Raw genomic sequence first — 25,077 nt, 5'->3', positions numbered from 1 at the left:
ACTGGGTTTTAGGCCCTAGCTATCTCAGAGATTCCTGTCTCACCACATCGAGACAGCTGCGACTGATGGAGACATTGTACCTGATGGAGCCCCAGGTGAGGTCTGGGGCATTCTCAGTGGAACGCCCTCCGCTGTGGAATTCCGTGCCACCGGAGATCAGGATGAGCCTTCATGGCCAGGTTTCAAACACCTCTCTTTGAACAGACTATCCTCCAGGCACGGCGATGGCAGAGCAGCTTGGCAGTGCTTCTCTGGCAGATAAACAGCAGGATAATCCCACGTAAGAAAGTGGCACGGATCATGAGAGGAACGGAGAGTACGGCCTTGCCAGATGGACATTGGTTTTCTTAATCTTATCTGTGGTGCCTAGATACTGCGTTGCCAGGCGCATCACAAATAGACGGACAGGCATCATATCCCGAAAGTGGAATGTAGAGATTTGATTTTCAGTTGGCCTCTAAATTCCCTCTCTTGGGCCACTATTTGGCAGACACAAGAGGCCTGATTTTTGTGCAGCTGTTTGCTGCTGGGCACAGTCAGTGTACAGTGCTGCCCTTCTGATCTGATAGTGTTTTAAACCCACTTTGCACTCCCTGGCCAGGGGCTATGCTCCTCCATCCCTGTGCTGGTCACAGAGCCGCAGTACAGAGCAAAGCCACCTTTGCATTTCCTGATACGCTCTGTGACAGGTGGCCTGCTCCTTTAGGGGACAAGAAGCCTGGGCCAGTCAGGCCTGTTCAAAGAGCCCCACATGTGCCTTAATTATCTGCCTACCAGCCTAAGGGGGCTGGACTAATTGGGGTCGGGTGACTGCCTTAAACACCTGGGCTTAAAACAATTGCTGAGAAAATTCCCTTTGGAGGAACCATAGGGAGTAAGTTGGGCTCCTGTGGCAGGGTCTAGAGAAGATCTGTAGTAGCCTGGCCTTGGAGTCAGTGCCCAGGTGCAGAGCAGGGAAGAGAGAAAGATTGCTCAAAGGGGCTGAGACTGAGAGGAAGACTTTAGGGAAGGAGGCTGGGAGTCAGGCCTGTATCCCAGAGCCAGAGAGACTTAAAGGTAACTCAGAAGGGATGGGGAGCTGAGCCAGGCGGTGGGGTGAAGAGGAGCCCAAGAGGACGGAAGAACCTTTTGTTTGTTTGGGACTTTTGTTTGGATTTTTGTTTCCCCAGAAAGGGACTGAACTCTGAGAATGGCACAGTCCGAGGGCAGAACCATGTGAATCCCTGGGAGAGACAGAAAAACTGGATGAGGGGAAACTGAGGCATGGGTGTGCCTACAGCACTATGCTTGGCCACTAGGGGGTGCTAGTGTGCAGACACACCCTATGACTCTGTCCAAGCACCTGTGCAGCCCCCAGTGTAAACTAGAGCAGACTTGGGGCTATTCTAACTCCTATTTGGACTGCCCATGGCCCTGCAATTGTGAACAAGTGGAAAGCAGTATTCTCAGGCTCCCTCCACTTCATCTCCGCCCCTGGCATTTCCTTGTTTCAGAAGCTGCAAGGAAGGGTGGCATAGAATTGTTCTGCCAGCTGTATGCCAAACAGCTGACACCTGTCCTGACGGGGGCAGTGGGTGTCAGTTTTTGGCCACTGTATGGCCTTGTGTATCACTGGAGCAGCATACAGACCACAGCAGAGTAGAGAATCAGGCCAGTTTTTCACAGGATTACACCAGGAGGAAGACAGCAGAGATCCAGACCCAACATCCCTCACAGAGATACACGCTAGTCACATCCATGTAGATACCCATCTTCAACCACATGCATATACTCATAGTGACATGTGCACAAAGACCCAGACAGACACAGATGCCTATAGGCACCTGGAGAGAGACAGTGTATGCACAGTGACACAAAGGCACGTGTCTCCTTGCCCTGGCTGACACACAGGCATTGGCCTACAGACACTGCTTCTCTCTTCCCTCCCGCCCCACAGAGGATGGCCCACTCTCTGCCTCTGGCCAACAACCAGACATTCACTTACTAGGCAAAAGGCTTTGAAAGCCCCCCAGCTGGAAGCCTGATTGGCTTCAACAGAGTGACTCCTGATTGTCCCTGGTGTAGGTGAGATTGGAGTCAGGCCTTGGGATTGACACTCCCCAAATGCTTAAAATCTCCCAACCTGTTCTCAGTCCTCTCTTTGTGAAACCCCTTCAGCAGCCCGGCGAAGGGTTAAATCTCTCTGCATAAACAAGTGGCTGTGGGTAGAGATGCTCCACAGACAGAAGCATATGAAAACCGCCTGGGAATAGGGAAGGAGAGGAGGGAGGGAACGAGTTTGTGTATGGCGGGGGGAGCATATTCAGGGCACATCTAATCCATTCATCACAGCACCTCCCGTCCCCAGCAGCAAGCACACCCTCTTGTGCCCACCAATCCAGTCGGGGTCTTGCAGCAGCAGCTGGGATGAAGCTTTGGATCCTAGGAGAGGAGGGAGGGAGAGAGTGGGGGAGATTTTGCAGGGATGTTTAATATTCAGGTCACATGATATGACCATGGCAGCGGCAGCAGCAGCAGCATCCCTGCTTATCTGAAACATCTAGTGGAGGAGAGAAAAAAAGAGAGAGAAGGAGAAAGTGAGAAAGAAAAGCAGAACCTCTGAGGCAGCCACACTGCACCGGTGTCAGGAGAGAAAAGTGTGTGTCGGGGGGGAAGCCACCGCTCGGGAGCATATTCAGAGACAAAGAAAGATTCATGTTCAAAGGTAGGTGGTCCATGCTGATGCTTGCACACTGGCATGGTTTTGTCAGGGCTCAGGGATGCTGGAGGGATCCCCTGATGTTGCCGGCATATCGCTCCCTACACGCGCACACACACAGAATGGTGACTTGCCAGTGCTGCAGAGAGGAGAGAGAACGTTTTCTTTATGCCTTTTTCCTCTTGATGGCAAAATTCTGGTGTCCAGGAGAGAGCGGGGCGGTTGTGCTGGTGATGGTGAAAAGCAGTCACCAAGGCTGCTCCGAAGGAGGGAAATAACCCCAGCAGCTGGCCCAGAGGTCCGCAAGCTGCTTTGTAGCTGGCTTGGCCCTTGTCGATTGCAGATGGTTGCACTCTGGGCAATGGGAATGTCCTGTGCTAATCCCCAAGCATCCAAGTGGGACTCAGTGGTCAGGCAAGGAAACCCAGACACGGATGCGGGCCCTTAGGCTGACATGGGATTGGAAACCCATGCTCCAGAGCAGAGCACTCTCCAGTCTGCCTCGTGGCACAACTGTGCAACAAACCCTTTGGGGCATGAGGGTGGGAGACAGAGTGCAGCCAAGAGCTTGGGGACTCTGGGGAGATTGGCAGCATGGAGAAGAGAGGTGTGTGCTGATGTGGGGCTGAGGGGCAGGCATGGGAGAGCATAGCTTCCTCCTGAGGACTGGCCCAGGGGTAGGACATGCTCGGGGGGAATGCCCCAATGGTGAGATCTTAGAGACACAAGGTGGGTGAGGTAATATCTTGTATTGGACCAACTTCAGTTGGTGAGAGAGACAAACACTGGCACTTACACAGAGCTCTTCTTCAGGTCAGACCGGTCAGAGCATGGAACAGCTTTCCAAGGGAGCCCCGTCGCCTGAGCCATTTCAACCTAGAGAATCGAGAACCCTCTTACTGCAGCTGAGGTGGAGGGGGGGAGATGACCTAATAGTTCTTCCTCCTTTCTAGTTTCTGTATTTTCAGTGAGGCTTCAGCGTGCTAGATTTCACTGCAGATTGGAGATAGATGGGCTATGGTCTGGCCCTGGTACACCAGGTGGTTATTAAAGGCATATTAAGGAAGGCTGGGTTTGGGGAGAATGTAGCAGCTCCAAAGAGCTGGAATAAGTCTCTCTGTCCTACTCGAGATACCCTTGTCCTTAGTGGGGGGAAAAAATGAACTGATTTGTGGCCTCCTAGTCTAATGATTTAGATTGGATTGTCCTGCACTATAAATTGTTTGTATTGTACGGACGTACATGCTGGAATAAATGGCCCCCTGGTAACCCTGGGACCTAGATAAAAATGAAAGGCGTCTCTTCTAAAGCTTAGACAAGCGAGAAAAAATGATTAACTATGACATTTCTCTAGGTCTGAATTAACGAATGTTAATGTCTGCAAACCACATGGAGATTTGGCTTAAACAATAGCCACTTGCTTTCTCGGGGGCATACACTAATGCGTGGAGGGCCAGATTCTGATTTGCACACTAAGAAGACCCCTTTATTCCACCCTGGCAGTGTAAAAAGGGCCTTAAAGTGTGTGTGGGTGTAATTACGTTGCCAGGGCAGTGTAAGGGAGCTGTAGTGTAAATGGGAATCTGGACTATTGGGAGCTTTGCCCTTGGCTTCAGTGTCAGGATCAGGCCCTTGTTGAGTGGAAGGAGATATACAGTAAAGCTATAGATGTATTGCCTGAGTAATAAATAGCAGTTTGTTCCTAGAGGCTGGATTCTTTGTGGTTGAATGTTTCCACCCCTCACTCCTTTTGCCATTCAGACAAAGAACAGGAAGGCGGGGGGAGGGGATAAGGAGCCTTTCATATCTAGGTTACTGGTTCTAATCTTCCCCTGGGGCAGTGATGACTGAAAGTCCTTACCATCTGATCTCTGTTCAGCAGCCTATGTGTAATGAGTTTGTGGGGCTACATCCAGCTTTGGGTGGCTGCTGTAAATATAACAGTGATGGACATGCTAGATGAATGAATATTAATTATGTTGAATAGTAGCAGTCACTATTATTCATTATTCATTATTAGCACTTATGGAGTGCTTTTCATCCATAGATCTCAATGTGCTTTAAGTGTCACGGTCACAGGGCTAGCTGCACCTCAGTCTCCTTTCCGGTCTCTTTGAGTGCACCCCCTCAGTGTTCAGCCTTGTGCCCTTATCTATCCTTGAGTGGCATCTTGCAATTCTCCCTCTTGGACCGGGATCTGGGTACTACACCCCGTCACCGTGCAGGTCTGACTGGACACCTGCATCTCTTCCCTTGGGGAATCGGTGCTATAGTGACCAACAGCCTTCTTATAACAACTATGTTTATTAGGCCTCTCTCACCAACAGAAGTCTCACCCACCTTGTCTCTCTATGTTTATTAGCACATGGAACAAAGCATTAGAGAAAAGGATGTAAAACAAAGAGTCAGCATGTATATTTGGTCTCATCTAAGCCTATACTTTACTACCAATTGAATGCAAGAGGCTTCCCCCTTGAGTTCCAGAAAAGAACAGACCCAACTTCCATTTTGTTGGAAAACCAAGGAACTCTTGAAAGCCAGGCTGGTCCCAGCTTGTGTCTCAGGGCTTGTCTACACTGGGACAGTCAGGAAAGCTAAGGTGAACTAACATAAGGTATAAAGTTAAAGCACATTAGTTCAAGTGCATTTAGTTCCTGTGTGGATGCTCTCATTCAGAAGGAAAGTGGCCTTAGTCCTCTGTAGCTTAATCCACAGTGAACTAAAACCACTTTCCTACTCAAACTAGGACAATCCCAGTTAGCAGGGATGTCTAGTCCCCTGCTGCAGCTCAGGAACAAGGTGCAGTGGCAGCACTTTGTGGGCTCGGAGACAGCAACATGATATTGGGGAGCATCTGGGTGAGGACTGATGGGCATTGGCAGAGCTGCAGGGATGCCCATGACTGGGATATCAAGGAGAAGGAGTAGCAGGTTAAGCAAAGGGAGCAGGAGAGCTGGCTGGTTGAGCTCTGCATGTTTCATCTGATATCTGGACTTTCCTGGCTGACAACAGCTTTGAGAAAGCTGGAAAAAGACAACAGCAGCCTTGAGGGATGCTTTGTCAGCATAAAAATCACAAACTAGTTGTGATGTGCAGAAGAGTGACTTCCAGCTGAGAAAATCTCAGCTCACCAGCTATTGCCTCAACCTTGGGGCTACTGCAGCCTCTCTTTTGTATAAAGAGATGAGAATTGCTAGGCTGCGTCAGACCAATGGTCCATCCAGTCTCCTGTCCACCCCGCACACCGGACTAATGTTGGATGCTCCAGAGGAAGGAGCAAATAACTTATAATGCACCTCCTCAGATTAGAAAAGCAGGGAAGGTTGATTTCTTCCCGATAGCCCTTTCCCTGCAGGCAAGGATTGGATGAAGGCTAAATGGATCTCGGATCCACCAAATGTTTGGGTTTCTCTTCCCCACCAAAGCTGTAGGAAGCTGTGTGGGCTGGAGCGCAGGACTAAGCCTCAGGAATCCACGAGTCCTGATCCTGCCTTTGCCACTGACTCACTGGGTGGCCTTGGCAAGTCATGTGTGAGGGACTTTTCAAAGGGCTCCTATGAGTGCTCTGGAGAAGACTTGGGCCCTCAGACAAAAGGGATGTTTTCAAAGCAGAGTGTGGGCAGTGCCGGTTCCTTGAAAATCTGCTCTTGGTACTGGGGTGCCTAAACTACATTGGGTGCTCAGGTTCAGCCTGGTGCTCAGCCACGCCGGGGTTATCGAAACCTCACTGCGATATGATGCTCGGCTCTCTGGGCACAGCTATTATCCCTGGCTCGGAATGTCCTTGCCTCCTTCCCCTGCCCCCCAGCTTCAAGGTTCACTCAAGACATTTCTGCAAACCTCTCATCAGGCGCCCATGGCTTGCTGTGACAGCACAATGACATCAGCAATACTAGCCAATCAGGGCCCTAACTAGGCTCCCAGGTTGGGACTAGGCAAAGAGCTGGTCAAAAGTTGGAATTTCTTGATTGCAGGAAATGTTGACATTTTGAAATGTCTTTTCTTCTGCTCTGGAATCAAAACCAAATATTTCTGAAATTTCCCACAAGACAGAAAATCTGAAAAATGTCAGTTCTGGGAAATTTGAATTTTTGAATTTTGTTTCCAAACTTCCTTTTTATTTTTATTTTATTTAAAGATTTTTTTCATTGTTATAGCTTTATTATTTATGCATTCAGTCATGCCATGTCGGTAGTAATATGCATTGCGACAGGCATTTTATAATATGACATCATAGCTGAAACATTCAACGTGTTGCACTGTTTCATTGCAACACAAAGAGGAGTCGCTTTGCTCAAGAAGAGCAGAGGTTCCAATCAGTACTAAGTAGCAGCTGCCCTTAATGAGTTTAAAAATAAAATAAAAATAGAATATTTAAACTATTCTATGATGTCATACCATGACACGTATATCCAGACACCTCTTTCACCATGTCAGCCTCAGTGTTTCTCCCTCTGGCAGGGGGATGGGATGAGGGAGCTGGAGTAGATCAGTCCTACTATGGAGGTTTTTAATTCTTAACTTTGGTTTATTCACAGTATTTATAAGGTGGGCCTCAGGGCTGGCCTGAGTAGTTCTCGTAAGCAAAAAACCCCACAACACAAAATAAATACATCTCCTTGCTTCCGCCTGAGCACTGCTTGTTATGCTGGCTTCTGGTGGCCAGCACTTCCCAAAACAGAAGTACAGGGAGGAGAACAGTTCTTTTCTCCCTGCTGTCACTTGTTTCTTCTCTCTCTTCCCCATTTCACTGGAAAGGGGATGTTTATAAAGGTCGCCAGTGGGTCCTAATTGGACTCAGGTGTCTCTAACTAACCTGAGGTAACCTTTTTTCAGTTCCTAGGAACTTCACCATTCTAGGATGGATATATCTGCCTTCCACTACTCTTACAGTGGGGTTGGAGGGCAGGGTGTCTGAGCGGCTGTGGAGATGGACGGGGCTACTCCGATGCCTCTCCCTGTGAGGGGAGGGCACTGGTTCTCAATCAGCTAGTCCTGTCCAGCATGGACAGGCATCGGCTCAACACCCTGGTCCCAGCCCTGGGATTCCTGACCGATATTCAGAAGCTGGTTCTGGAGTTCTTTTGGCCAGGACTGCACTGGGTCTCTGCAGGGGTTCTCCATCTCCCCCTGGAGGAGAGAGGACAGGGCCTGACATGTCTGCGCACTCAGGTCCATGTCTTCCGCCTCCAGGCTCTGCAGAGACTCCTCTGTGGTGCAGGTACTCCGGCTTGGAGCACGTTGGCGCATGCCTTCCTGCACCGCTTCCAAGGGCTCCGATATGACTGGCAGCTCCTTTATCTCCATCCAAGAGGTCTTCCAGGAGACCTCTCCGGGCTGCCGGTCTTCTACAAGGACCTCCTCTGGACCTGGAAGCTGTTTTCAACGACCAGGTCCGTGGCGGCCACCGTGGGGGCTGATCTCCTCACGGACCCCCTGCTACACAACCCCCAGCTCTGTGTGCAGGTGGCGGAGTCCCTCGTGGTGCGCCAAAGGTTGGTCCTGGCAGAAGACACCAGGGTCGGAGACCTCCTGGACTATGACCGGGGAGATTGGGTGTATCGTCTGATGCTCACTCAGCGCGTGGGACTCTCCACCTTTCATAGTCCCCGGCGCGTACTTCAGGAGGTGAGGGCAGCCTTACTGCCCGCTGCTCGGGTTTACCTTGACTGGGTCCTGTGGGAGGGTACTCCTCACCCACCCTGCACCCCGGGCCCTCTGGACCTTTCCATCAGGCTCCTGCCCCATGAGTCCTACTGGCTGTCCCACCCATACACCGGGAGCCGGCTGCAAGATTTGCAGCCGGTTCACTTCCAGACCATGCCAAGGAAACATCTGTACATGCTTGTGCTTCTCATCCTTCATTTCCTCACCCTCGTGTCCCACCCCAATACGAAGTGGCGGGACCTATTGCCACCTATTGAGAGCGAGGAACCCCGGTGGGCCAGACTATATTCCACCCTAATCCCAAGGCCTGCCAGGGATATTAGTTGGTGGCTCCTCCACGGAGCCATGAGCACGGGCATGTACTTGGAGCGGTTCACCCCCATCCCCGACATCTGACCCTTTTGCGGCATGAGGGAGACCCTGGTGCACATATATCTGGAGTGCGCCAGGTTGCAGCCCCTGTTCCGGCCCCTGTTCTGTAACATCCTTTTACATTTCTGGCTACACTTTTCCCCTCACCTTTTCATATACACACACTCTATCTGTGGCCCCACAAAGTCACGGGACCTCCTTGTCAACCTCCTCCTGGTGATGGCCAAAGTGGCCATCTACAATACCAGGGAAAGGAGGTTGGCTGATGGGGTTCTTTGCAACTGTGGGGCCTATTTCCGGTCCTCCCTCCATTCATGTATCCAGCAGAGTTACTCTGGGAGGCACCCGCTGGCTCCCTTGACATCTTCGAGGAGCAGTGGGTGCTGTCCGGGATTTTCTGCTCGGTGTCCCCTTCAGGTTCCCTTTCTTTGACCCTTTGACCTTCACATCTGCCCCTGTTACATTTTTGGTTTCCCCCCGTAATTATTCGAGTTCCTGAACCTTGTGGATCCTCCCCTAAGGCTGCGGAACCCAATAGGACCACTCTTACAGCTGCCAGGTCTGACTTTGTCAGCAATAGTGCAAATTATTATATTATGCACTGTTCCCACTGGCATGTCATGAAATAATGTAAACATACAAATAAAATGCAAATGGAAAAAAAAGAAACAAAATGTCAAAATGCAGAAACAAAAATGACAAATTACAAAACAACATTTTTCCAGAATGAAAATATTTTCACTTCAAAATATCTTTTCTGCAAGAATTTTCATTGGAATCTACACATTTTTTTAATATATTTTGATTTTTGACAAAATGGCCTTTTCTGTCAGAAAATGGTTTTGATGGAAATTTTCCAACTAGCTTTGATTGGGAGTTCAGGGGGCTTTCAGAGAGGTGTTTGGTTGCCCCCAAGATGCCTGAGCATACAGGACCAGATCTTGAAAGATATGTAGGAGCTTAACTCCCACTGGACGTTGGGTTTCTAAATACCTTTGAAGACCTGGGCCACAGAGTGCCTGGCAGGATTTTCAAAGGTGACTGTGAATTTCCTGGGAGTTCAGAAATATCCACTAGGTTTATATTGGCATGTGTAAATCACTAGTTTACATATTCTAGTGAAGCTGAGGCACCTAGATGTGAGCAGTTTAAAAGCAGCCTATTTTCAGATGCAGTTGGGGAGAGACAAAACCCACAGTATCTGGGGCAGGTGACCAGGGGGATGACAGAGAAAGGGACATGGGGGTGGGGGGGCGGGAGGAAGTGGCAAAAAATGCCCCTGAGCCCTCTCTGCCACCCCCTTTTCCCATCTCTGTGGGCTCAGGCTATAAATGGGGTAAGTGCTGTGGGGGACAATGGCAGGACACATGGGTTGTGGCAGGGTCCTGGGTATCTAGCTACCATGGCTATGAATACCTTCTTTGCATCACTGTAGTGGGGTAGTTACCCCGCTCAGGCCCTGAAGGGGTTACCCTGGGAGAGAGCTGGGGCTGCAAGCCAAAGATGAGGCTGATTGGGGAAGCAGCCACAGCTGGGGCCATGCCCCAATCAGGCCACAGCTGGCCCTATAAAAGGCTGTGGGCCAGGCATACAGGCAGTTTCTCTCTAGCTGTGGAGAGAGATGGGCCTGGTTGCTTGGGAGCTCAGCAGGGTATGTAGAGTGGAGCAGGGCTGGGGAAAGGCCAAAGGCCAGAGGAGCTGCAGACCTTAGTAAAGGCCAGGAAGGTTACTGGGGTTGCAGAGGTGCAGCCCAGGGTAGGCAAAGGCAGCAGGTCCAAATCCCCCTTGCTGAGGATGAGAGGTATAGACTGCAGTCTGCCCCAGTGAGCGGGGACTAAATGGTGACTGGCAGTAGCCGGTGAGGTGGGGGTAGAGGGTTGGGGGATCCCCTGGGTGGGGAGACCCAGAGAGTGGGAGGCACTGCCAGGGGGTGGCACCCAAGGTAAAGGGGCACTGGGGTCTGGGAGGGACATGGGGGGCCTGAGGCAAGCGGGATACCGGCCGGCAGAGGGCGCTCCAAGGCTGGAAAAGCTAAATCCCTGGATGACCAGCAGCAGGTGCTGCGCTGCTGAGTCATTGCCCACTACAATCACATACAGCTACCTACTATAGACCACCAAATCAAGAAGAGGAGGTGGATGAGGTATTTCTAGAATAAATAACAGAAATACCCAAAACACAAGCCCTGGTATTAATGGGGGGCTTTATCTACCCAGACATCTGCTGGAAAAGTAATACGACAAAACACAATATTTCCAGTAAGTCCTTGGAATGTACCAGGGACAACTTTTTGTTCCGGAAAGTAGAGGAAATAAACAGAGGGCTAGTATGTTAGACTTGATTCTGACCAACAAGGAGGAATTGGTAGTGAATCTGAAGATGGGAGGCAATTTGGGTGATAGTGATCATAAAGTGATAGATTTCATGATTCTAAGGAAAGTAATGAGTGAGGGCAGCAGAATAAAGACCAGGGGCTTCAAAAAGTAAACTTTAACAAACTCAGAGAACTGGTAGGTAAGGTCCCATGGGAAAAAAAAATCCAAGGGGAAAAGGAGTTCAAGAGAGCTGGCAATTTGTCAAAGAGACTATTAAAGGCAAAATTGCAAACTATCCCGATGCAAAGGAAAGATAGGAAGAATAGCAAGAAGTCAATATGGCTCCATCAGGAGCTCTTTAATGACATGAAAATCAAAAAGAAATCCTGCACAATGTGGAAACATGGACAAATTGCTAAGGAGGCGTACAAAAGAATAGCATAAGCATGCAGGAACAAAATCAGAAAGGCTAAGGCACAAAATGAATTACACCTAACCAAGGACATAAAAGGCAATAAGAGATTCTTTAAATACATAAAGAGAAAGATGAAGGAAAGTGTAGATCCTCTTAATGAGGAAGGAGAGTTAATAACTAATGGCATCAAGAAAGCTGAGCTGTTTAAAAAGGTTATTGGGAACAGATACTCAACACAATTAATATAAACAACAAGGGGAAAGGAATCCAAGCCAAATTAGGGAAAGAACAGGTTAAAGATGAGTTAGATGTATTCAAGTCAGCAGAGCCTGATAAAATGCATCCTAGGGTCCTTATGGAGCTAACTGAAGCAATCTTGGTATCAGTAGGAATTATTTTTAACTCCTGGAGGACAGGTGAGGTCCCAGAAGACTACAGAAGGGCAAACATACTACCGATCTTTAAAAAGGGGAACAAAGAGTACCAGGAAATTATAGACCAGTCAGCCTAACTTAGATACCTGGAAAGATACTGGAACAAATTATTAAACAATAAGTTTGTAAGCACCTAGAGGATAATAGGGTTATAAGGAATAGTCAGCATGGATTTGTCAAGAACAAATCATGCCAAACCAACTTAATTTCCTTCTTTGACAGGATTACTGGCTTAGAGGATGGGCGGAAGCAGTAGATGTGATGTATCTTGATTTTAGTAAGGTTTTTTTACACAGTCCTGCCTGACATTTTCATAAGCAAACTGGGGAAATGTGATCTAGATGAAATTATTATAAAGTGGATGCACAACTGGTTAAAAGACCATTCTCAAAGAGTAGTTATTATTGGTTTGCTGTCATACTGGGAGGGTGTATGTAATGGGGACCCGTGGGGGTCAGTCTTAGGTCTGGGTCAATATTTTCATTAATGATTTTGATCATAGACGGAAAGCACGCTTGCAGGTGACCTCAAGCTGGGAGGGATTTCAAGCACTTTGGAGGACAGGATTAGATTTCAAAATGAACTTGACAAATTGGAGAACTGGTCTTAATTCAACAAGATGAAATTCAATAAAGACAAGTGCAATGCACAACTACAAACTGAGGAATAACTGGCTGGGTGGTAGTACTGCTGAAAAGGATCTGGGAGTTATAGTGGATCACAAATTGAATGAGAGTCAGTAATGTGATGCAGCTGTGAAAAAGGCTAATATTATGGGGTTTATTAAAAGGAGTGTTATATGTAAGACCCGGGAGGTAATTGTCCCACTCTTCATGGCGCTGGTGAGGCCTCAGTTGGAGTAATGTGTTCAGTTCTGGGCACCACACTTTTGGAAAGATGTGGACAAATTGGAAAGAGTCCAGTGAAGAGCAACAAAAATGCTAAAAGGTTTAAAAAAACTTGACCTATGATGAAAAGTTTAAAAAAAATGGGCATGTTTAGTCTTGAGAAAAGAAGACTATGGGGGGACATGTTAACAGTCTTCAAATATGTTATGGGCTGTTATAAAGAGGACAGTGATCCATGTTCACTGAAGGGAGGACAGGAAGTAATGGGCTTCATCTGCAGCAAGGGAGATTTAGGTTAGATATTAGGAAAACCTTTCTAACTATAAAGGTATTTAAGATCTGGAACAGGCTTCCAAGGGAGGTTGTGGTAGCACCATCATTGGAGGTTTTTAAAAACAGGCTGGATAAAAACCTGTCAGGGATGGTCTAGGTTTCGTTAGTCCTACCACAGTGCAGGGGGCTGGAATTGATGACTTCTTGAGGTCCCTTCCAGCCCTACATTTCTATGATGCTATAAGCATATGCATGGCACAGGTAGGATTTCTATCCTTAGAGGGAGCAATGTCTTCCGTGCATACCCACCCTCTGGGAGCTACGCTCCTTTAAAGAGTCTCAGGTAGGACACTCAAACATTGATACACGCTCCCTAAATCACTGCCACTTTTGGCCTTAGGGCTTGTCTGCACAGGGAAATTTACCAGCACGGCTGTGGTGGTATAATTATGTGGCTATAGTTATAACTAAGGCTACATTTATGTCACGGCATCCCTGACCTCCAGAGACCTCCAGTGACATTCTCTGCTTCAGCCCCAGGAGCTGCAGGACTTTGGAGCTGACAGCCAGTGGGGCCCTGGCAGGGTTCCAGTGACAGGCGACTGAGCCCCGTGCAAAGTTCCAGTGACAGGTGACAGACTCCTGAAGGGGCCCTCCTCAGGGTTCCAGCGACGGGCGACAGACTCACGCAGGGGAAGGGGGACGCCTCAGGCAAGCGGCTGGGGTGTCCCATTTTCTCTTTGGGAAATACGGTCACCCTGCAGCTCCCAGCCACCGTGGGCGAAGCGGGAACCCCACAGCTCCCAGCCCCCACAGTGGTGGGGGAAACCATGGAGCCGCAGCAGCAAAAGTCACAGACAGGTCATGGCTTCTGTGAATTTTTGTTTATTGCCCATGACCTGTCCATGACTTTGACTAAAAATAACCATGACAATTTAGTTATAAATTTATACTGGTATAGTTATGCCAGTAAACTTCCCTGTGTGGAGAATCCCTTAATGTTTGTACAGTGCTTTAAATGAGGAAATGTTAAGCAGTTCCTCAGTCACCCAGACCGGCTCTTCCTCCCAGACCATCTCTGTCTTGAAACACTCCTTGAAATTCTTCCTATCCTGACTCCCTCCTACCCTGTACACTTATTTTTGCTGCAGCCCATGATGTTGGTCATTGGTGCCTCTGGCCCTTGGCATGGTGTGTGGGCCCCAGATGTCTCCTCCTCCAGAAGCAGTGGCTGCAACATGCCAAATGGTAGTCATGCCACAAAACTGCTCACTTGCCACTTTGGATTGCCAACTTCCTCAGGTGTGGCTGGGGCAGGGGAGAGCAGAGGAAACAAGAGGTGGGAGGGATTGATTTAAGGGGATAATCTGTCATTTATTATTTAGATTGGAGTAGTGCCCACAATGTGCTGAATGCTTTGCAAAGGCCAGACAAAGGAAGACACTGCCCCTGCCCTGGGAAGCTGGCAATCTAAAAACATACAAGCGAAGTGAGCGGAGTGGTGATAGCACAACAGCTTACAAGGATCACAACTGTTGTTGTTGTTTTTAAATAAAGATACTAAATTCTTCTGCTTCCCTTCCAAATTCAACCCTTATGCATTCCCCCCATACCGATTCCCAGCGCTAGTTCCAGTGTGCATACACTCCTCCCTCCCAGCAATCCCACCCGCCATTCAGCCCCCTTCCCTCCATGTATGTGAGCAGTTCATTAATGAGATAAATCAGTGATTTAGAGAAGCAGATGATTTACTATCCCAAGCAGAGCTTTCTCTAACCCAATAAAGAAAAAGAGCCAGAGACTCCATGAAACCCAGTAAGGACGTCACTGTTGTCTCTCTCTTTTACATGGAAGATGGGGGAGAGAGAGATTGAGTCAGCTAGCTTCTTTCTTTGTAGGCACTGCAGAAGTAGTGGGTCTTCAAGCGTACTAGAAATGAGAAGATAGTGGCCTTGTGGACCAGCTCGGAGAGGGCGTTCGTGCCTTGTGGAGAGGGTGGTATGGAAGAAAGCACAGAGATGTATGTGAGGGGGCAGACATTCCAAGAGGTGGTGGTGCTGAGGCAGTGGTGAAAGTAGAATTCATTTCATACTGGTACACTGCACCAGCTAAAAGGGGGAGGCACGTGACCTCCTCATGTGACTCTGCCCCACCACCAGCCCAGGCCCTGTGCTCTCCTCCTCCACTCCCCATGATCCATCCCATGTTACCTGGCGGGGGAGAGGGGGTTCTGTCCTCCTCCCACTTCGCCGGAGACTTCTCAACCACAGGGCTCTCTGGAACCACGGTGGCAAAAGGAGCAGACAGTGGCCCCACGCCGGCAGCTCCTCCGCTGCGGCTGCACCAACCCCACCCCCAGCCCTGCCCTCCGGTGGGGCTCCTGTACAGACCCTGGACAGGAGACACAGGCACACAGCTGCGTGGAAGGGCTGGGGGCGGTACAGCCATGCCGGAGGAGCTGCTGGCGGCCCCACGTTCCACTCCTCCTACCCTGTTTCCCCGAAAGTAAGACATCCCCTGAAAATAAGACCTACTTCCAGTTTTGCCTCTCGCTGTAATATAAGGCATCCTCCCGAAAATAAGACCTCCCCGATAATAAGGCCACCCCGGAATATAAGGCCCCGAAGCTCCAGGAAAAATAAGACCTCCCCTGAAAATAAGACCTAGCGCATCTTTGGGAGCAAAAATTAATATAAGACACTGTCTTATTTTCGGGGAAACAGGGTATGTCTTTCCAGTACGCCATGCAGGCTATAAATAGCTTACTGGTACGGCGGACCGGACTGGACCGCCCTCCTTGCACCACTGTGCTGAGGTCAGATGATCCGAGTGGCTGTGTTTTGGTATGGGCCGGAAGGGTACAATGTGGGTGTCAGGCTGGCCAGGGAGAAGGAGGTTACAGTGACCCAGAGAGGCAATCATGAAGGCCTGGACAAGAATTTTAGCTGGGTGGACAGAGAGAAAAGGTCAGATCTTAGAAATCTGTGGGACCCTGCCTGGATGTGTTGGCTGAGAGAGAGGGAAGTGATGAAATAATGACAACACCTTGCACTTCCCTTGTCACTTTCATCTGAGGCCCTCAAAGTGCTTAACAAACACTAATGAAGCTTCACCATGTTCCTGTGAGATAGGTGCTATTATCTCCATTTTTGGCTGAGCTTGCGAGGCCCTACACTGAACTTGTCTGACTGTCTGTCTGTCTATAACATGACCATTTTGAATACTGAATCCAATCGCTTCCCAAGTGTCAGGAAGGTTCTAGGGAGAGAAGGTGGGTGAGGTAATATCTGTTATTGGACCAACTTCTCACCTTGGCTCTCTAATATCCTGGAACCAACCCGGCTACAATATTGTATACAACAGGGCATGTTCAAGGCATCCACAGTCAGATTTTGTTGAAAATCAGAAAAACTAAAAGCAACGGAGGAGGCACAGAGCCCCTGGCATCTGGTTAGCAGATCTACTTCTTCAGCCACTTCTGTGTTAGCTGATGGCAGCCATTAACCCCTTCCAGCATAACAATACCCCTCCTCTCAGCTCTGCCCATCACCCCAATACTGTGTAAAAATGCTGACACCCTGAAAGAGAAAGAAAGAAGAAGGTCTACACTGCCACGTATATCGGGATAACTTATGCTGTTTAGGGGTGTGGAAAAAACATCCCCCTGAGTGATGTAAGTTACACCCACATAAGCCCCGGTGTGGACAGCGCTATATCGGCAGGAGAGCTTCTCCCACCAACATAGCTACTGCCGCTTGCTGGGAGTGGAGTAATTATGTCAATGGGAGAGCTCTCTCCCGCCGGCATAGAGCAGCTAGACAGGAGATCTTACAGCGGCACAGCTGCATTGGTACGGCTGTGCCACTGTAAGCTCTCTAGTGTAGACATGGCTGGTTGGGACCTTAGTCCATCCCGTGCTTTGCTGCACATTAGGCTACCCACATTTGCCATCCTTTGCCTCTCAATTGCCCTTCTCTCCAAATCTTCCCATTTCATGTTGAGGTGCTTGATGTCGTTCAGAACTGTTCATTTCCATGTTATTCGCGGTCTTCCTCTCTTTCTTCTTGCGTTTTCTGGCTTCCATTCAAGGGCGGTATTTGGTAAGCGTTCTTTTTCCATTCTCAGCACATGTCCAAGCCACTGATGTCGTCTTTTGAGGATTATTTGTGAGAGGGGGCCTTGTCCAGTCATTCTTCTGACTTCTTCATTCATCTTCCTATCTCTATATGTTATTCCCAATGTTCCTCTCAGACATTAGTGATGAAATGCATTCAGGTTTTGCATATCTTTCTTGGTAAGTTGCCAGGTCTCACTGCTATATGTTGTGATGGCGATAACAATTGCTTTGTACACGTTCAGTGTAGGGACTCTCCCTACCAGCCACATTCAAAAAACTGAACGTGGCTGGTAGGGAGAGTCCCTGCAATAGAGGGGGATTGGAGGGTGGCACAGGGAGTCTGTGGGGGGAATGGACGGATACAAGGAGTCACTGGGGTGCAGTGAGCTCTGCCTACACTACCTACAAAGCGGGTAACCCCATATAGATGGAAGAACAGGCACAGAGAGGTTAAGTGACTTGCCCAGAGACATGCAGTGAGTCTATAGATGAGTAAGAAATAGAAGCTGGATCTCCGGCTTCCCACGCTCCTGCTCTGATAACTAGCCTAGTCTCTCCTTAAAAGAACGAGAAAGTGACAGCTAAAGAGGGCTATGATAGCAGAAATACGGTGTTATATTTAGGTAGGGCCGCCTTTTCAAAAGTGCTCCCGGATTTTGGGTGCCTTCATTGTTGAGTACCCATAATTAGGGAACACTTGAAAATTTAGACCTACATATTAAAAACCATACGGTTAAACCCACAAGATCATCTAGCAGCAGTTGCTGAGAGCCAGTTTTCAACCTGATGTTGAAGGGGCTGATTCTGGGGACATTTCTAGGTCAAAGGGGAGGGCATTCCACAGCCCTGGGGCCACAGAGGCAACGAGACAGACGTTTTCCCTCCTGTCCCCCCTACACATGCCATGCTCTAGGGGCCCCATCCCTTGGAGCTCCCAGGATGCAATGGTGTATAACATGGAGCCAGAGCCTCAGCAAGTTAACTGTCCAGTAAGGGCCGTAAAGCTCAAATCTGTAACCTAATTCATGCCCAGCAAGCAGCCAGTAAAACACACATCCGAGACCCAGCACCAGAGAAGGGCAGAGGGAGATTACTAGTGGTGCCACCTGAATGACAGTTCTCCCTCCTTTCTCCCGGGCAGGGTCAGCAGACAACAAGACTGAGGCAGCTATGTCTGAGCTGGTGCCGGAGCCCCGGCAAAAACCAGCAGTGCCAATGAAACCTGTTGGCATTAACTCCAACCTGCTGGGCTACATTGGGATCGACACCATCATTGAGCAGATGCGTAAGAAGACCATGAAGACGGGCTTTGACTTCAACATCATGGTTGTAGGTAGGAGGGGTCATCAAGGCCTACGGAGCCTTTGGAGGGCATAGAGAGAAGCTTTGTCGGGCTTTGACTTCACTCTCACAGGCACAAGTACAAGAGGTTATAAGGGTACAGGGGATCATTGGGAGTATGGGTGAAGGACAGATGCTTTAATATCAGGCCATGCCTAGTTCCAGTAGATCCCTAGTCCCTGTCCTTGTGATTTTCCCTTAAGGTACATATGAAGGGCAAGAAGATCTCGCACACCCAACCTGGCAACTTCCCTGGGTTTAAGTTCTTCAGCCTATTGTCAGGGCACAGCTGTGGTGAATGCTACATTCTTCCCCTTTACATTTATCAGGTCAAAGTGGGCTGGGGAAATCAACACTGGTGAACACCCTCTTCAAATCCCAAGTTAGCCGCAAGTCTTCAGGCTGGAACCGTGAGGAGAAGATCCCTAAGACAGTGGAGATCAAGGCCATTGGGCATGGTAAGAACCAGGAAAAGTATCCCGAGGACCACCAGTACTGGCTGAAAGAGCATAGGGGGTGCTGGTGTCTTAGAACAGTCCTGTCAAGGACTTTTACTAGGGCTGGCTGGAAAACCAGAATTCGAGATTTAGTTCCACATTGAGATGAAACCGAGACCTTTCCAAATTTTTGAGAGCGGGAGAGAGAGACCCTGACCCACTCCAGACTAGCCGGGAGCCTGGTGGTTAGGGCACTCATCTGGGAAGTGGGAGGGGAGACCTAGGTTCAAAGTCCCTGCTCTGAATGAGGCACGAACTGTCTCTCCCTTGCTTCTGTGGTGGTGGAAAGAGCAGAACATCGTCATTCCCACATGTGTCATAGAAGCCTACACAGAGAAGCCGATCTCGAGGGAGATCATAAGGTCTTTTCTGCTTTCTTCCCCAGTCATTGAAGAAGGTGGTGTCAAGATGAAACTGACGGTAATTGACACCCCAGGGTTTGGTGACCAGATCAACAATGAGAATTGGTGAGTGTCTGACCTCCCCATCTATCTTCCCCCTCTCTCTGTTTGCCTCTTGGGTGGCTGACCTACTCATAGGGCTGGGGATGCAGAAGAGTCAGCACCCAGCTCTAAGATGGACCCCACCCCTGGAACACAGTAAACAGGTTAGTATGAGCTCAGCTCCAGGCTGAGTCAGCGCAGCAGGATGGGATGTTGGTGTTCCTTCTGATTCAGTTCTGAACCAGTCCCCAGCATGGGACTGGGGGTACTCTGTGGCTCCAGCTGTTGTCTTTCATACAAGATGTATTCGTTACAGATCCCATAGTAAATCTGAGAAGAATAAAGGTGTTAGAGTAGCATCCTGCCAAACTCCAATCTGGATAATGGTATTCGGGGGTTCCAAAGGGATGTGATCTTCTTCTTCTCTTCCTCGCTTAAGGCCTGATCCAAAGCCCATTGACGTCAATGGAAATATTCCTATTGCCTTCAATGGGCTTTGGATCAGGCCCATATATTGCTGTGAAGTGTTGCTGTGAATTGTTAAACTACCAACATGTTCCACTCCAGAGGTGGCTGCACTTCAGTGGCAGGTGACATGATTCTTATATACACAGCTTATAAAGTGTTTGGGATCCTACTAGATGAAAGAAGCTCAGGAAATGTTAAATCCTTATCATTATTATTTCATTTATTTTACTTAGGCATACACATGCTATAAAAGAGTGCCTATTGCTATGCTCTAGGACCCTAGGCATAACTTAAAAACTCAACAAAATTCACACCCCAAGTGTAATTTTGGTGCAGCATTGCAGTCAGTATAATCCACTACCAGCAAACCAGGCAACGCATCCTTCTCAAGTCCCCCACCCAGTCCAGCAGTTCCCCCTGCCCCGCTTGCAATCTCCTGCTCCCACCCCCCCCACCCCAAAAATTCAGCAGATTCTGCCTATTTTGGATCAGAATAAGGCAAATTCCAAAGTCACGGGGGGCCCTCACAGAGAATGCCTTGCCAGCAGCCCCTTTCCACGTATGCCACTGGGGCTTCAGCTTGAGCACCTCTGCTGATCAATAACCCTGGCAGGATCTGATCAGGCTAATGGATGATACCCTCCCACCCTGTAAATCCTCTTAGTTCCTGTAAGTGCCAGAGGCACTGTATGTATGAAGCATGAGGAAGGAATGTGCCTCTCTCTCTCTCTCTCTCTCTCTCTCTCTCTCTCTCTCTCTGACCTTCACAGCTGGGAGCCCATTGAGAAATACATCAATGAGCAATATGAAAAATTCCTGAAAGAGGAAGTGAATATTGCAAGGAAAAAACGAATCCCAGACACGAGAGTCCACTGCTGCCTCTACTTCATCTCCCCCACGGGTCACTCGTACGTATCCCGCTGCTGACTGCTTCATTTCTCCCACTCATCACTTATATGTATCCCAGTGTTTCCCAAACTTGTTCCGCCGCTTGTGTAGGGAAAGCCCCTGGTGGGCCGGGCCGGTTTGTTTACCTGCCGAGTCCGCAGGTCCGGCTGATCGTGGCTCCCACTGGCTGCGATTCACTGCTCCAGGCTAATGGGAGCTACAAGAAGCGACGCGGGCCAAGGGACATACTGGCCGCCGCTTCCAGCAGCTCCCAATGGCCTGGAGCAGCGAACTGCGGCCACTGGGAGCCACGATCGGCCGGACCTGCGGACGCGGCAGGTGAACAAACCAGCCCGGCCCGCCAGGGGCTTTTCCTACACAAGCGGCGGAACAAGTTTGGGAAACACTGATGTATCCTATCTCATCTCTACCTTACTGCACCTCTACTTTAGCTCCCCCATATGTATCTCACTACTCCCTCTACTTTATGTCCTCCACGAGTCTCTCCCGGTATCCTATCCCATGCATCACTCCTATATACATCCCACTCTGCCTCTTTCATCTCTCCCATGGGTCATGCGTAGGAATCCCACTGCTGTTTAACTTTTCCCTACTGGGCTGGACACTGGGAAGGCTGTACAGAAAAGCATTAGAATGGGATAGACAGGCCAGCTCTCCCCATAGGTTTTTTTTCCTAGGCATTGAGTGAGGAGGAAGGAGGAGAAGAGATCTAATGGGAGCATCTCTTGGAGGATACGCAGGAGAGCTCTCCCTTCCCCCTCTCGTCTGGACTCTGGGAGGGGGAAGAGCGGAGCCAGCATTAAGGGTGATGTGGTAAAATGACTCTCACTTATTCCTTTTTATCGGGCTGCAGCTTGCGACCCCTGGACCTAGAGTTCATGAAACATCTCAGCAAAGTAGTAAACATCATCCCTGTTATCGCCAAGGCAGACACCATGACCCTGGAAGAGAAGACTGAGTTCAAACAAAGGGTGAGTACCACCATGCCTGTGTGGAACGAGTCTTTCCCAGCCTCACCTGTCCTGGCAGGAAGGTGGGAAAGGTGGTTGTATCCTTCAGACTGGGATTATATTATCTTGACCACTCAGACATTCTGGTGTTTCCCTTCATGGTTCGGAACAGCACTCAGCTGCTGCCATGGGATACAATATTGGATTCTTCTCCACTGACAGAGTCCAGCTATCGTGCAACCTTAAAACAGGACCTGGTTGTGTGTCAATGTGGGGCGTGTGCGATGATCTGGGTGTGCTCATATGGCAGAAGATTGCCTAAATCGTTCAGACTAATATGGGGAAGGCCACCTTTCCAGCTGGTAGGATATCACAGCAATTCAGCTCTTTCCCAAGTCGCCGTACATTCCTGACAATATGGCCTTATCCAAGAACACGCTTGTCCTTTAAATGAACCTTCGCAAAACATGTGCCCACAGCGGGTCAGAGCTGACATTAGCATGTATCTGTGCTAGTGAACCCTACCTCTGAACTCAGACTAATTGATAGGAGAATGTACCTTCCTAGCCCAAATGAGCCTAAGGAAATGATCAACTAAGACCACAAAGAATAATGCTGAATGGTCTGCTAGGGGCACCACAATGGAGAATTAAAAATGGGTGGATCTTCTGGTGAACTGAAATCTACTAGAGATCACCCTGGACAAAAACTAACTGATGGGATGCATCTATTGTGGAAGAGCAGCTGTTTCTATGCTGAAGTCTCTCAAAGGGCATCTGTCATAGTGATGGCAAGGGTTTCACACCTGTGCTGTGACCTGCCAAGATGTCTTTCTGCTGATCCCTGTTCTGTGACTGGGGTATTAATCCTTCATAACCATGACCAATGGGGCCAGTGAATAAAGTCCAATCTCTTGCCAGCACTGCTGTGTGTCACAACTGTATCACACACTCCTTCAGGAGTATTCCCTGCAGGCGCCTTCCCCTTGAGAATGTTGCAGTAGGAATGTAATACCACTGCACTCTGCTGTCTGCCATAATTCAATGCTTGCACTGCTTTTTACTTTCCAATGTTTCCCTGCCCAGGTGCGCAAAGAACTGGAGGTGAATGGGATCGAGTTTTACCCCCAGAAAGAGTTTGATGAGGACCTGGAGGATAAAACAGAGAATGACAAAATCAGGGTAGGACACACCATATCATGAGAGAGTATTGAGGAGTGGTTAGATTTCACTGAGTGCAGAATGGAGACAAATCACTCTAGTTTTCAAAGTGCTTTGAGATCCTTGGATGAAAGATGCTATAATGCAAAGTATTATTATTACTGTTTATATCCAGTAGGGAGGATGGGTTCTTTTATCCTTTCTAATTTAATTTGCATTGTCTCCGCTCATTATCACCATAGAGTGCTGTGATTGCTGAATTTAAGAGGACTGTTTGTTTCACTTCATCTTGCTGGACACTGGGTTTGGGCTGGGTTTAACTTCCCATGTGAGCTGTTACTATTTAAGCCCAGCTTGTTCTCAGCTTGACCCCTCAAACTCTTATTTTTGGGAATCTCCCAAGTAAAAATTTGATCATATTTCCCCTTCACGTCAATCATCATTGCAGCCATCTCCTGTAGAAATGCTGGGGATATCTGCAGACCAACCTCTAGGAAGCTGGGGACATCTGTAGAAGACATGTAGGGCTTTTCCTTTTGGGGGTTTATGAATTTAATTTGCAGGGGGGTTATTTTTAGCAATTTTTGAGTTTTGTGTAGATGTCAAAAATCTGTGGTTTTGGGGATTTCTCTATGTATATACTTAGGCTTTGCAGAATTCGATTTTTTATTTTTTCATAATTTTGATGGATAATATCAGAGTTTATTTTTAAGCAGTTTTTTCAATTAAAATTTTCACAGTGGGTGAAATTGGGGTGCTGGTCAGATGATAGGGAAGATAGGACAATAATTATTTAATGACAGTAGATGTTGAGATTCAAAAAGTTAAAGCTTTATAACCGTTCAAACACAAATTGTCAATATCACATGTCAAAATATAAAAAGTAAATATCCTTAAATCAAACCCTAGTAAGTTCTCAAGCAGCATTTTTCTTACTTTGTCTATCTGTAAATTTCAATTATTTATCAGTGGAAATATATTTCATCAGTTTGTGTGTCCCTTAAATTGATGTTTACCTACTTTTACCAATAAAAATCTAATTCTTCCATGCCTATATATACTATACACATTACAGTAGTATATACTATAGAATCCTAGAATATCAGGGTTGGAAGGGACCTCAGGAGATCATCTAGTCCAACCCCCTGCTCAAAGCAGGGCCAATCCCCAGACAGATTTTTGCCCCAGATAGCTAAATGGCCCTTTCAAGGATTGAACTCACAACCCTGGATTTAGCAGGCCAATGCTCAAACCACTGAGCTATCCCTCCCCCTGGGAGGAGGGATGAGTAAAAGGCCAATCTCTTTGTAATGTTCCCTAGTGCACTTTAGTGTAGCACTATTTCAAACAGCTTTACTTTAAAGTGCACTAGGGAACCTTTAGTGTGCACCAGCAGGGTCTACACAGACCAATTAATGTGCAACACATTAGTGTGCTTTAGAAATCATACCTCTGTCGTCCGCATTACTGCTCCGTGTAGACAAAACCTTAGATCCAACTAACCATTTCCCATGTTTTTCCCATGTTTATTGAACACTGATTTCATTTTTTATTGCGATGTTTTACTGGTGTTCATCAGTTAATACTGAAAACCAGAAGCCCTAAACTTATGGAACATTGTGGAGACCTGCGAAAACCTATGGAAATATTGGGGGATCTCCAGACTAACCTATGGAAGCAAGGGATTTCTACACAGGAAGTGTCGGGTACCTCTGTGGACTGTCACATTTATAGAACTAGCTGCACCTCTGCCCCCTCTTGGTATTTCTTCACTGCAGAGTAAACTCGGAGGATCAGCACCTGGGTTAGCCTAGCCTAGGTGTGAGCGGCCACTCCAAAGCTATTGTGTCCTCATTGATGCTGCAGTCCCCTGTGCGTGTGTGTTGCTAGGACTTGGGGGGGAAAGAGGGGGCATCTCCCATGGTTCTTTGTGCTGCAGTGAGATGAGCCACTCTATGATTCTTTCCCAATGAATTGTAGGAGAACTTGTCTGTCCTTCTGGCCAGATGAGAGGAATTGTGGGAAGGCATTGGAGGACGATCAGCACTGGAATGATTTAGTCTGTGTCCTCACTGCAAAGTGAGTGGGTTATCAGCCTCACTCAGCCTTTAGCCCAGGGGTCGGCAACCTTTCAGAAGTGGTGTGCCGAGTCTTCATTTATTCACTCTAA

The 25,077-nt window shown here is 48.3% G+C and overlaps 1 protein-coding gene across 1 annotated transcript; it reads left to right on the top strand.

Moving 5' to 3' along the window:
• Positions 1-18,285: 18,285 nt before the first annotated feature.
• Positions 18,286-22,949, top strand: SEPTIN3 (septin 3). The gene is made up of 6 exons (XM_026657531.1): positions 18,286-18,472; positions 18,810-18,938; positions 19,363-19,444; positions 20,659-20,796; positions 21,651-21,768; positions 22,833-22,949. The coding sequence occupies exons 1-6, from the start codon at positions 18,310-18,312 to the stop codon at positions 22,947-22,949; spliced, it is 747 nt and encodes a 248-aa protein (XP_026513316.1). The 5' UTR covers positions 18,286-18,309.
• Positions 22,950-25,077: the final 2,128 nt, after the last annotated feature.

The sequence above is a fragment of the Terrapene carolina genome, unplaced genomic scaffold, assembly GCF_002925995.2.
Source record: "Terrapene carolina triunguis isolate 2854851 unplaced genomic scaffold, T_m_triunguis-2.0 Scaffold247, whole genome shotgun sequence".
NCBI lineage: Eukaryota > Metazoa > Chordata > Testudines > Emydidae > Terrapene > Terrapene triunguis.
Note: the sequence above shows the minus strand (reverse complement) of the source record. Positions and strands in the feature narration are given on the sequence as shown.

Bases quoted from the DNA above. Each gene is read 5' to 3' on its own strand.
- SEPTIN3 (XM_026657531.1), top strand. From the start codon at position 18,310: ATGTCTGAGCTGGTGCCGGAGCCCCGGCAAAAACCAGCAGTGCCAATG. The intron at 18,939-19,362 runs GTAAGAACCAGG...TTTCTTCCCCAG, and splicing joins GATCAAGGCCATTGGGCATG to TCATTGAAGAAGGTGGTGTC. The intron at 21,769-22,832 runs GTGAGTACCACC...TTCCCTGCCCAG, and splicing joins AGACTGAGTTCAAACAAAGG to GTGCGCAAAGAACTGGAGGT.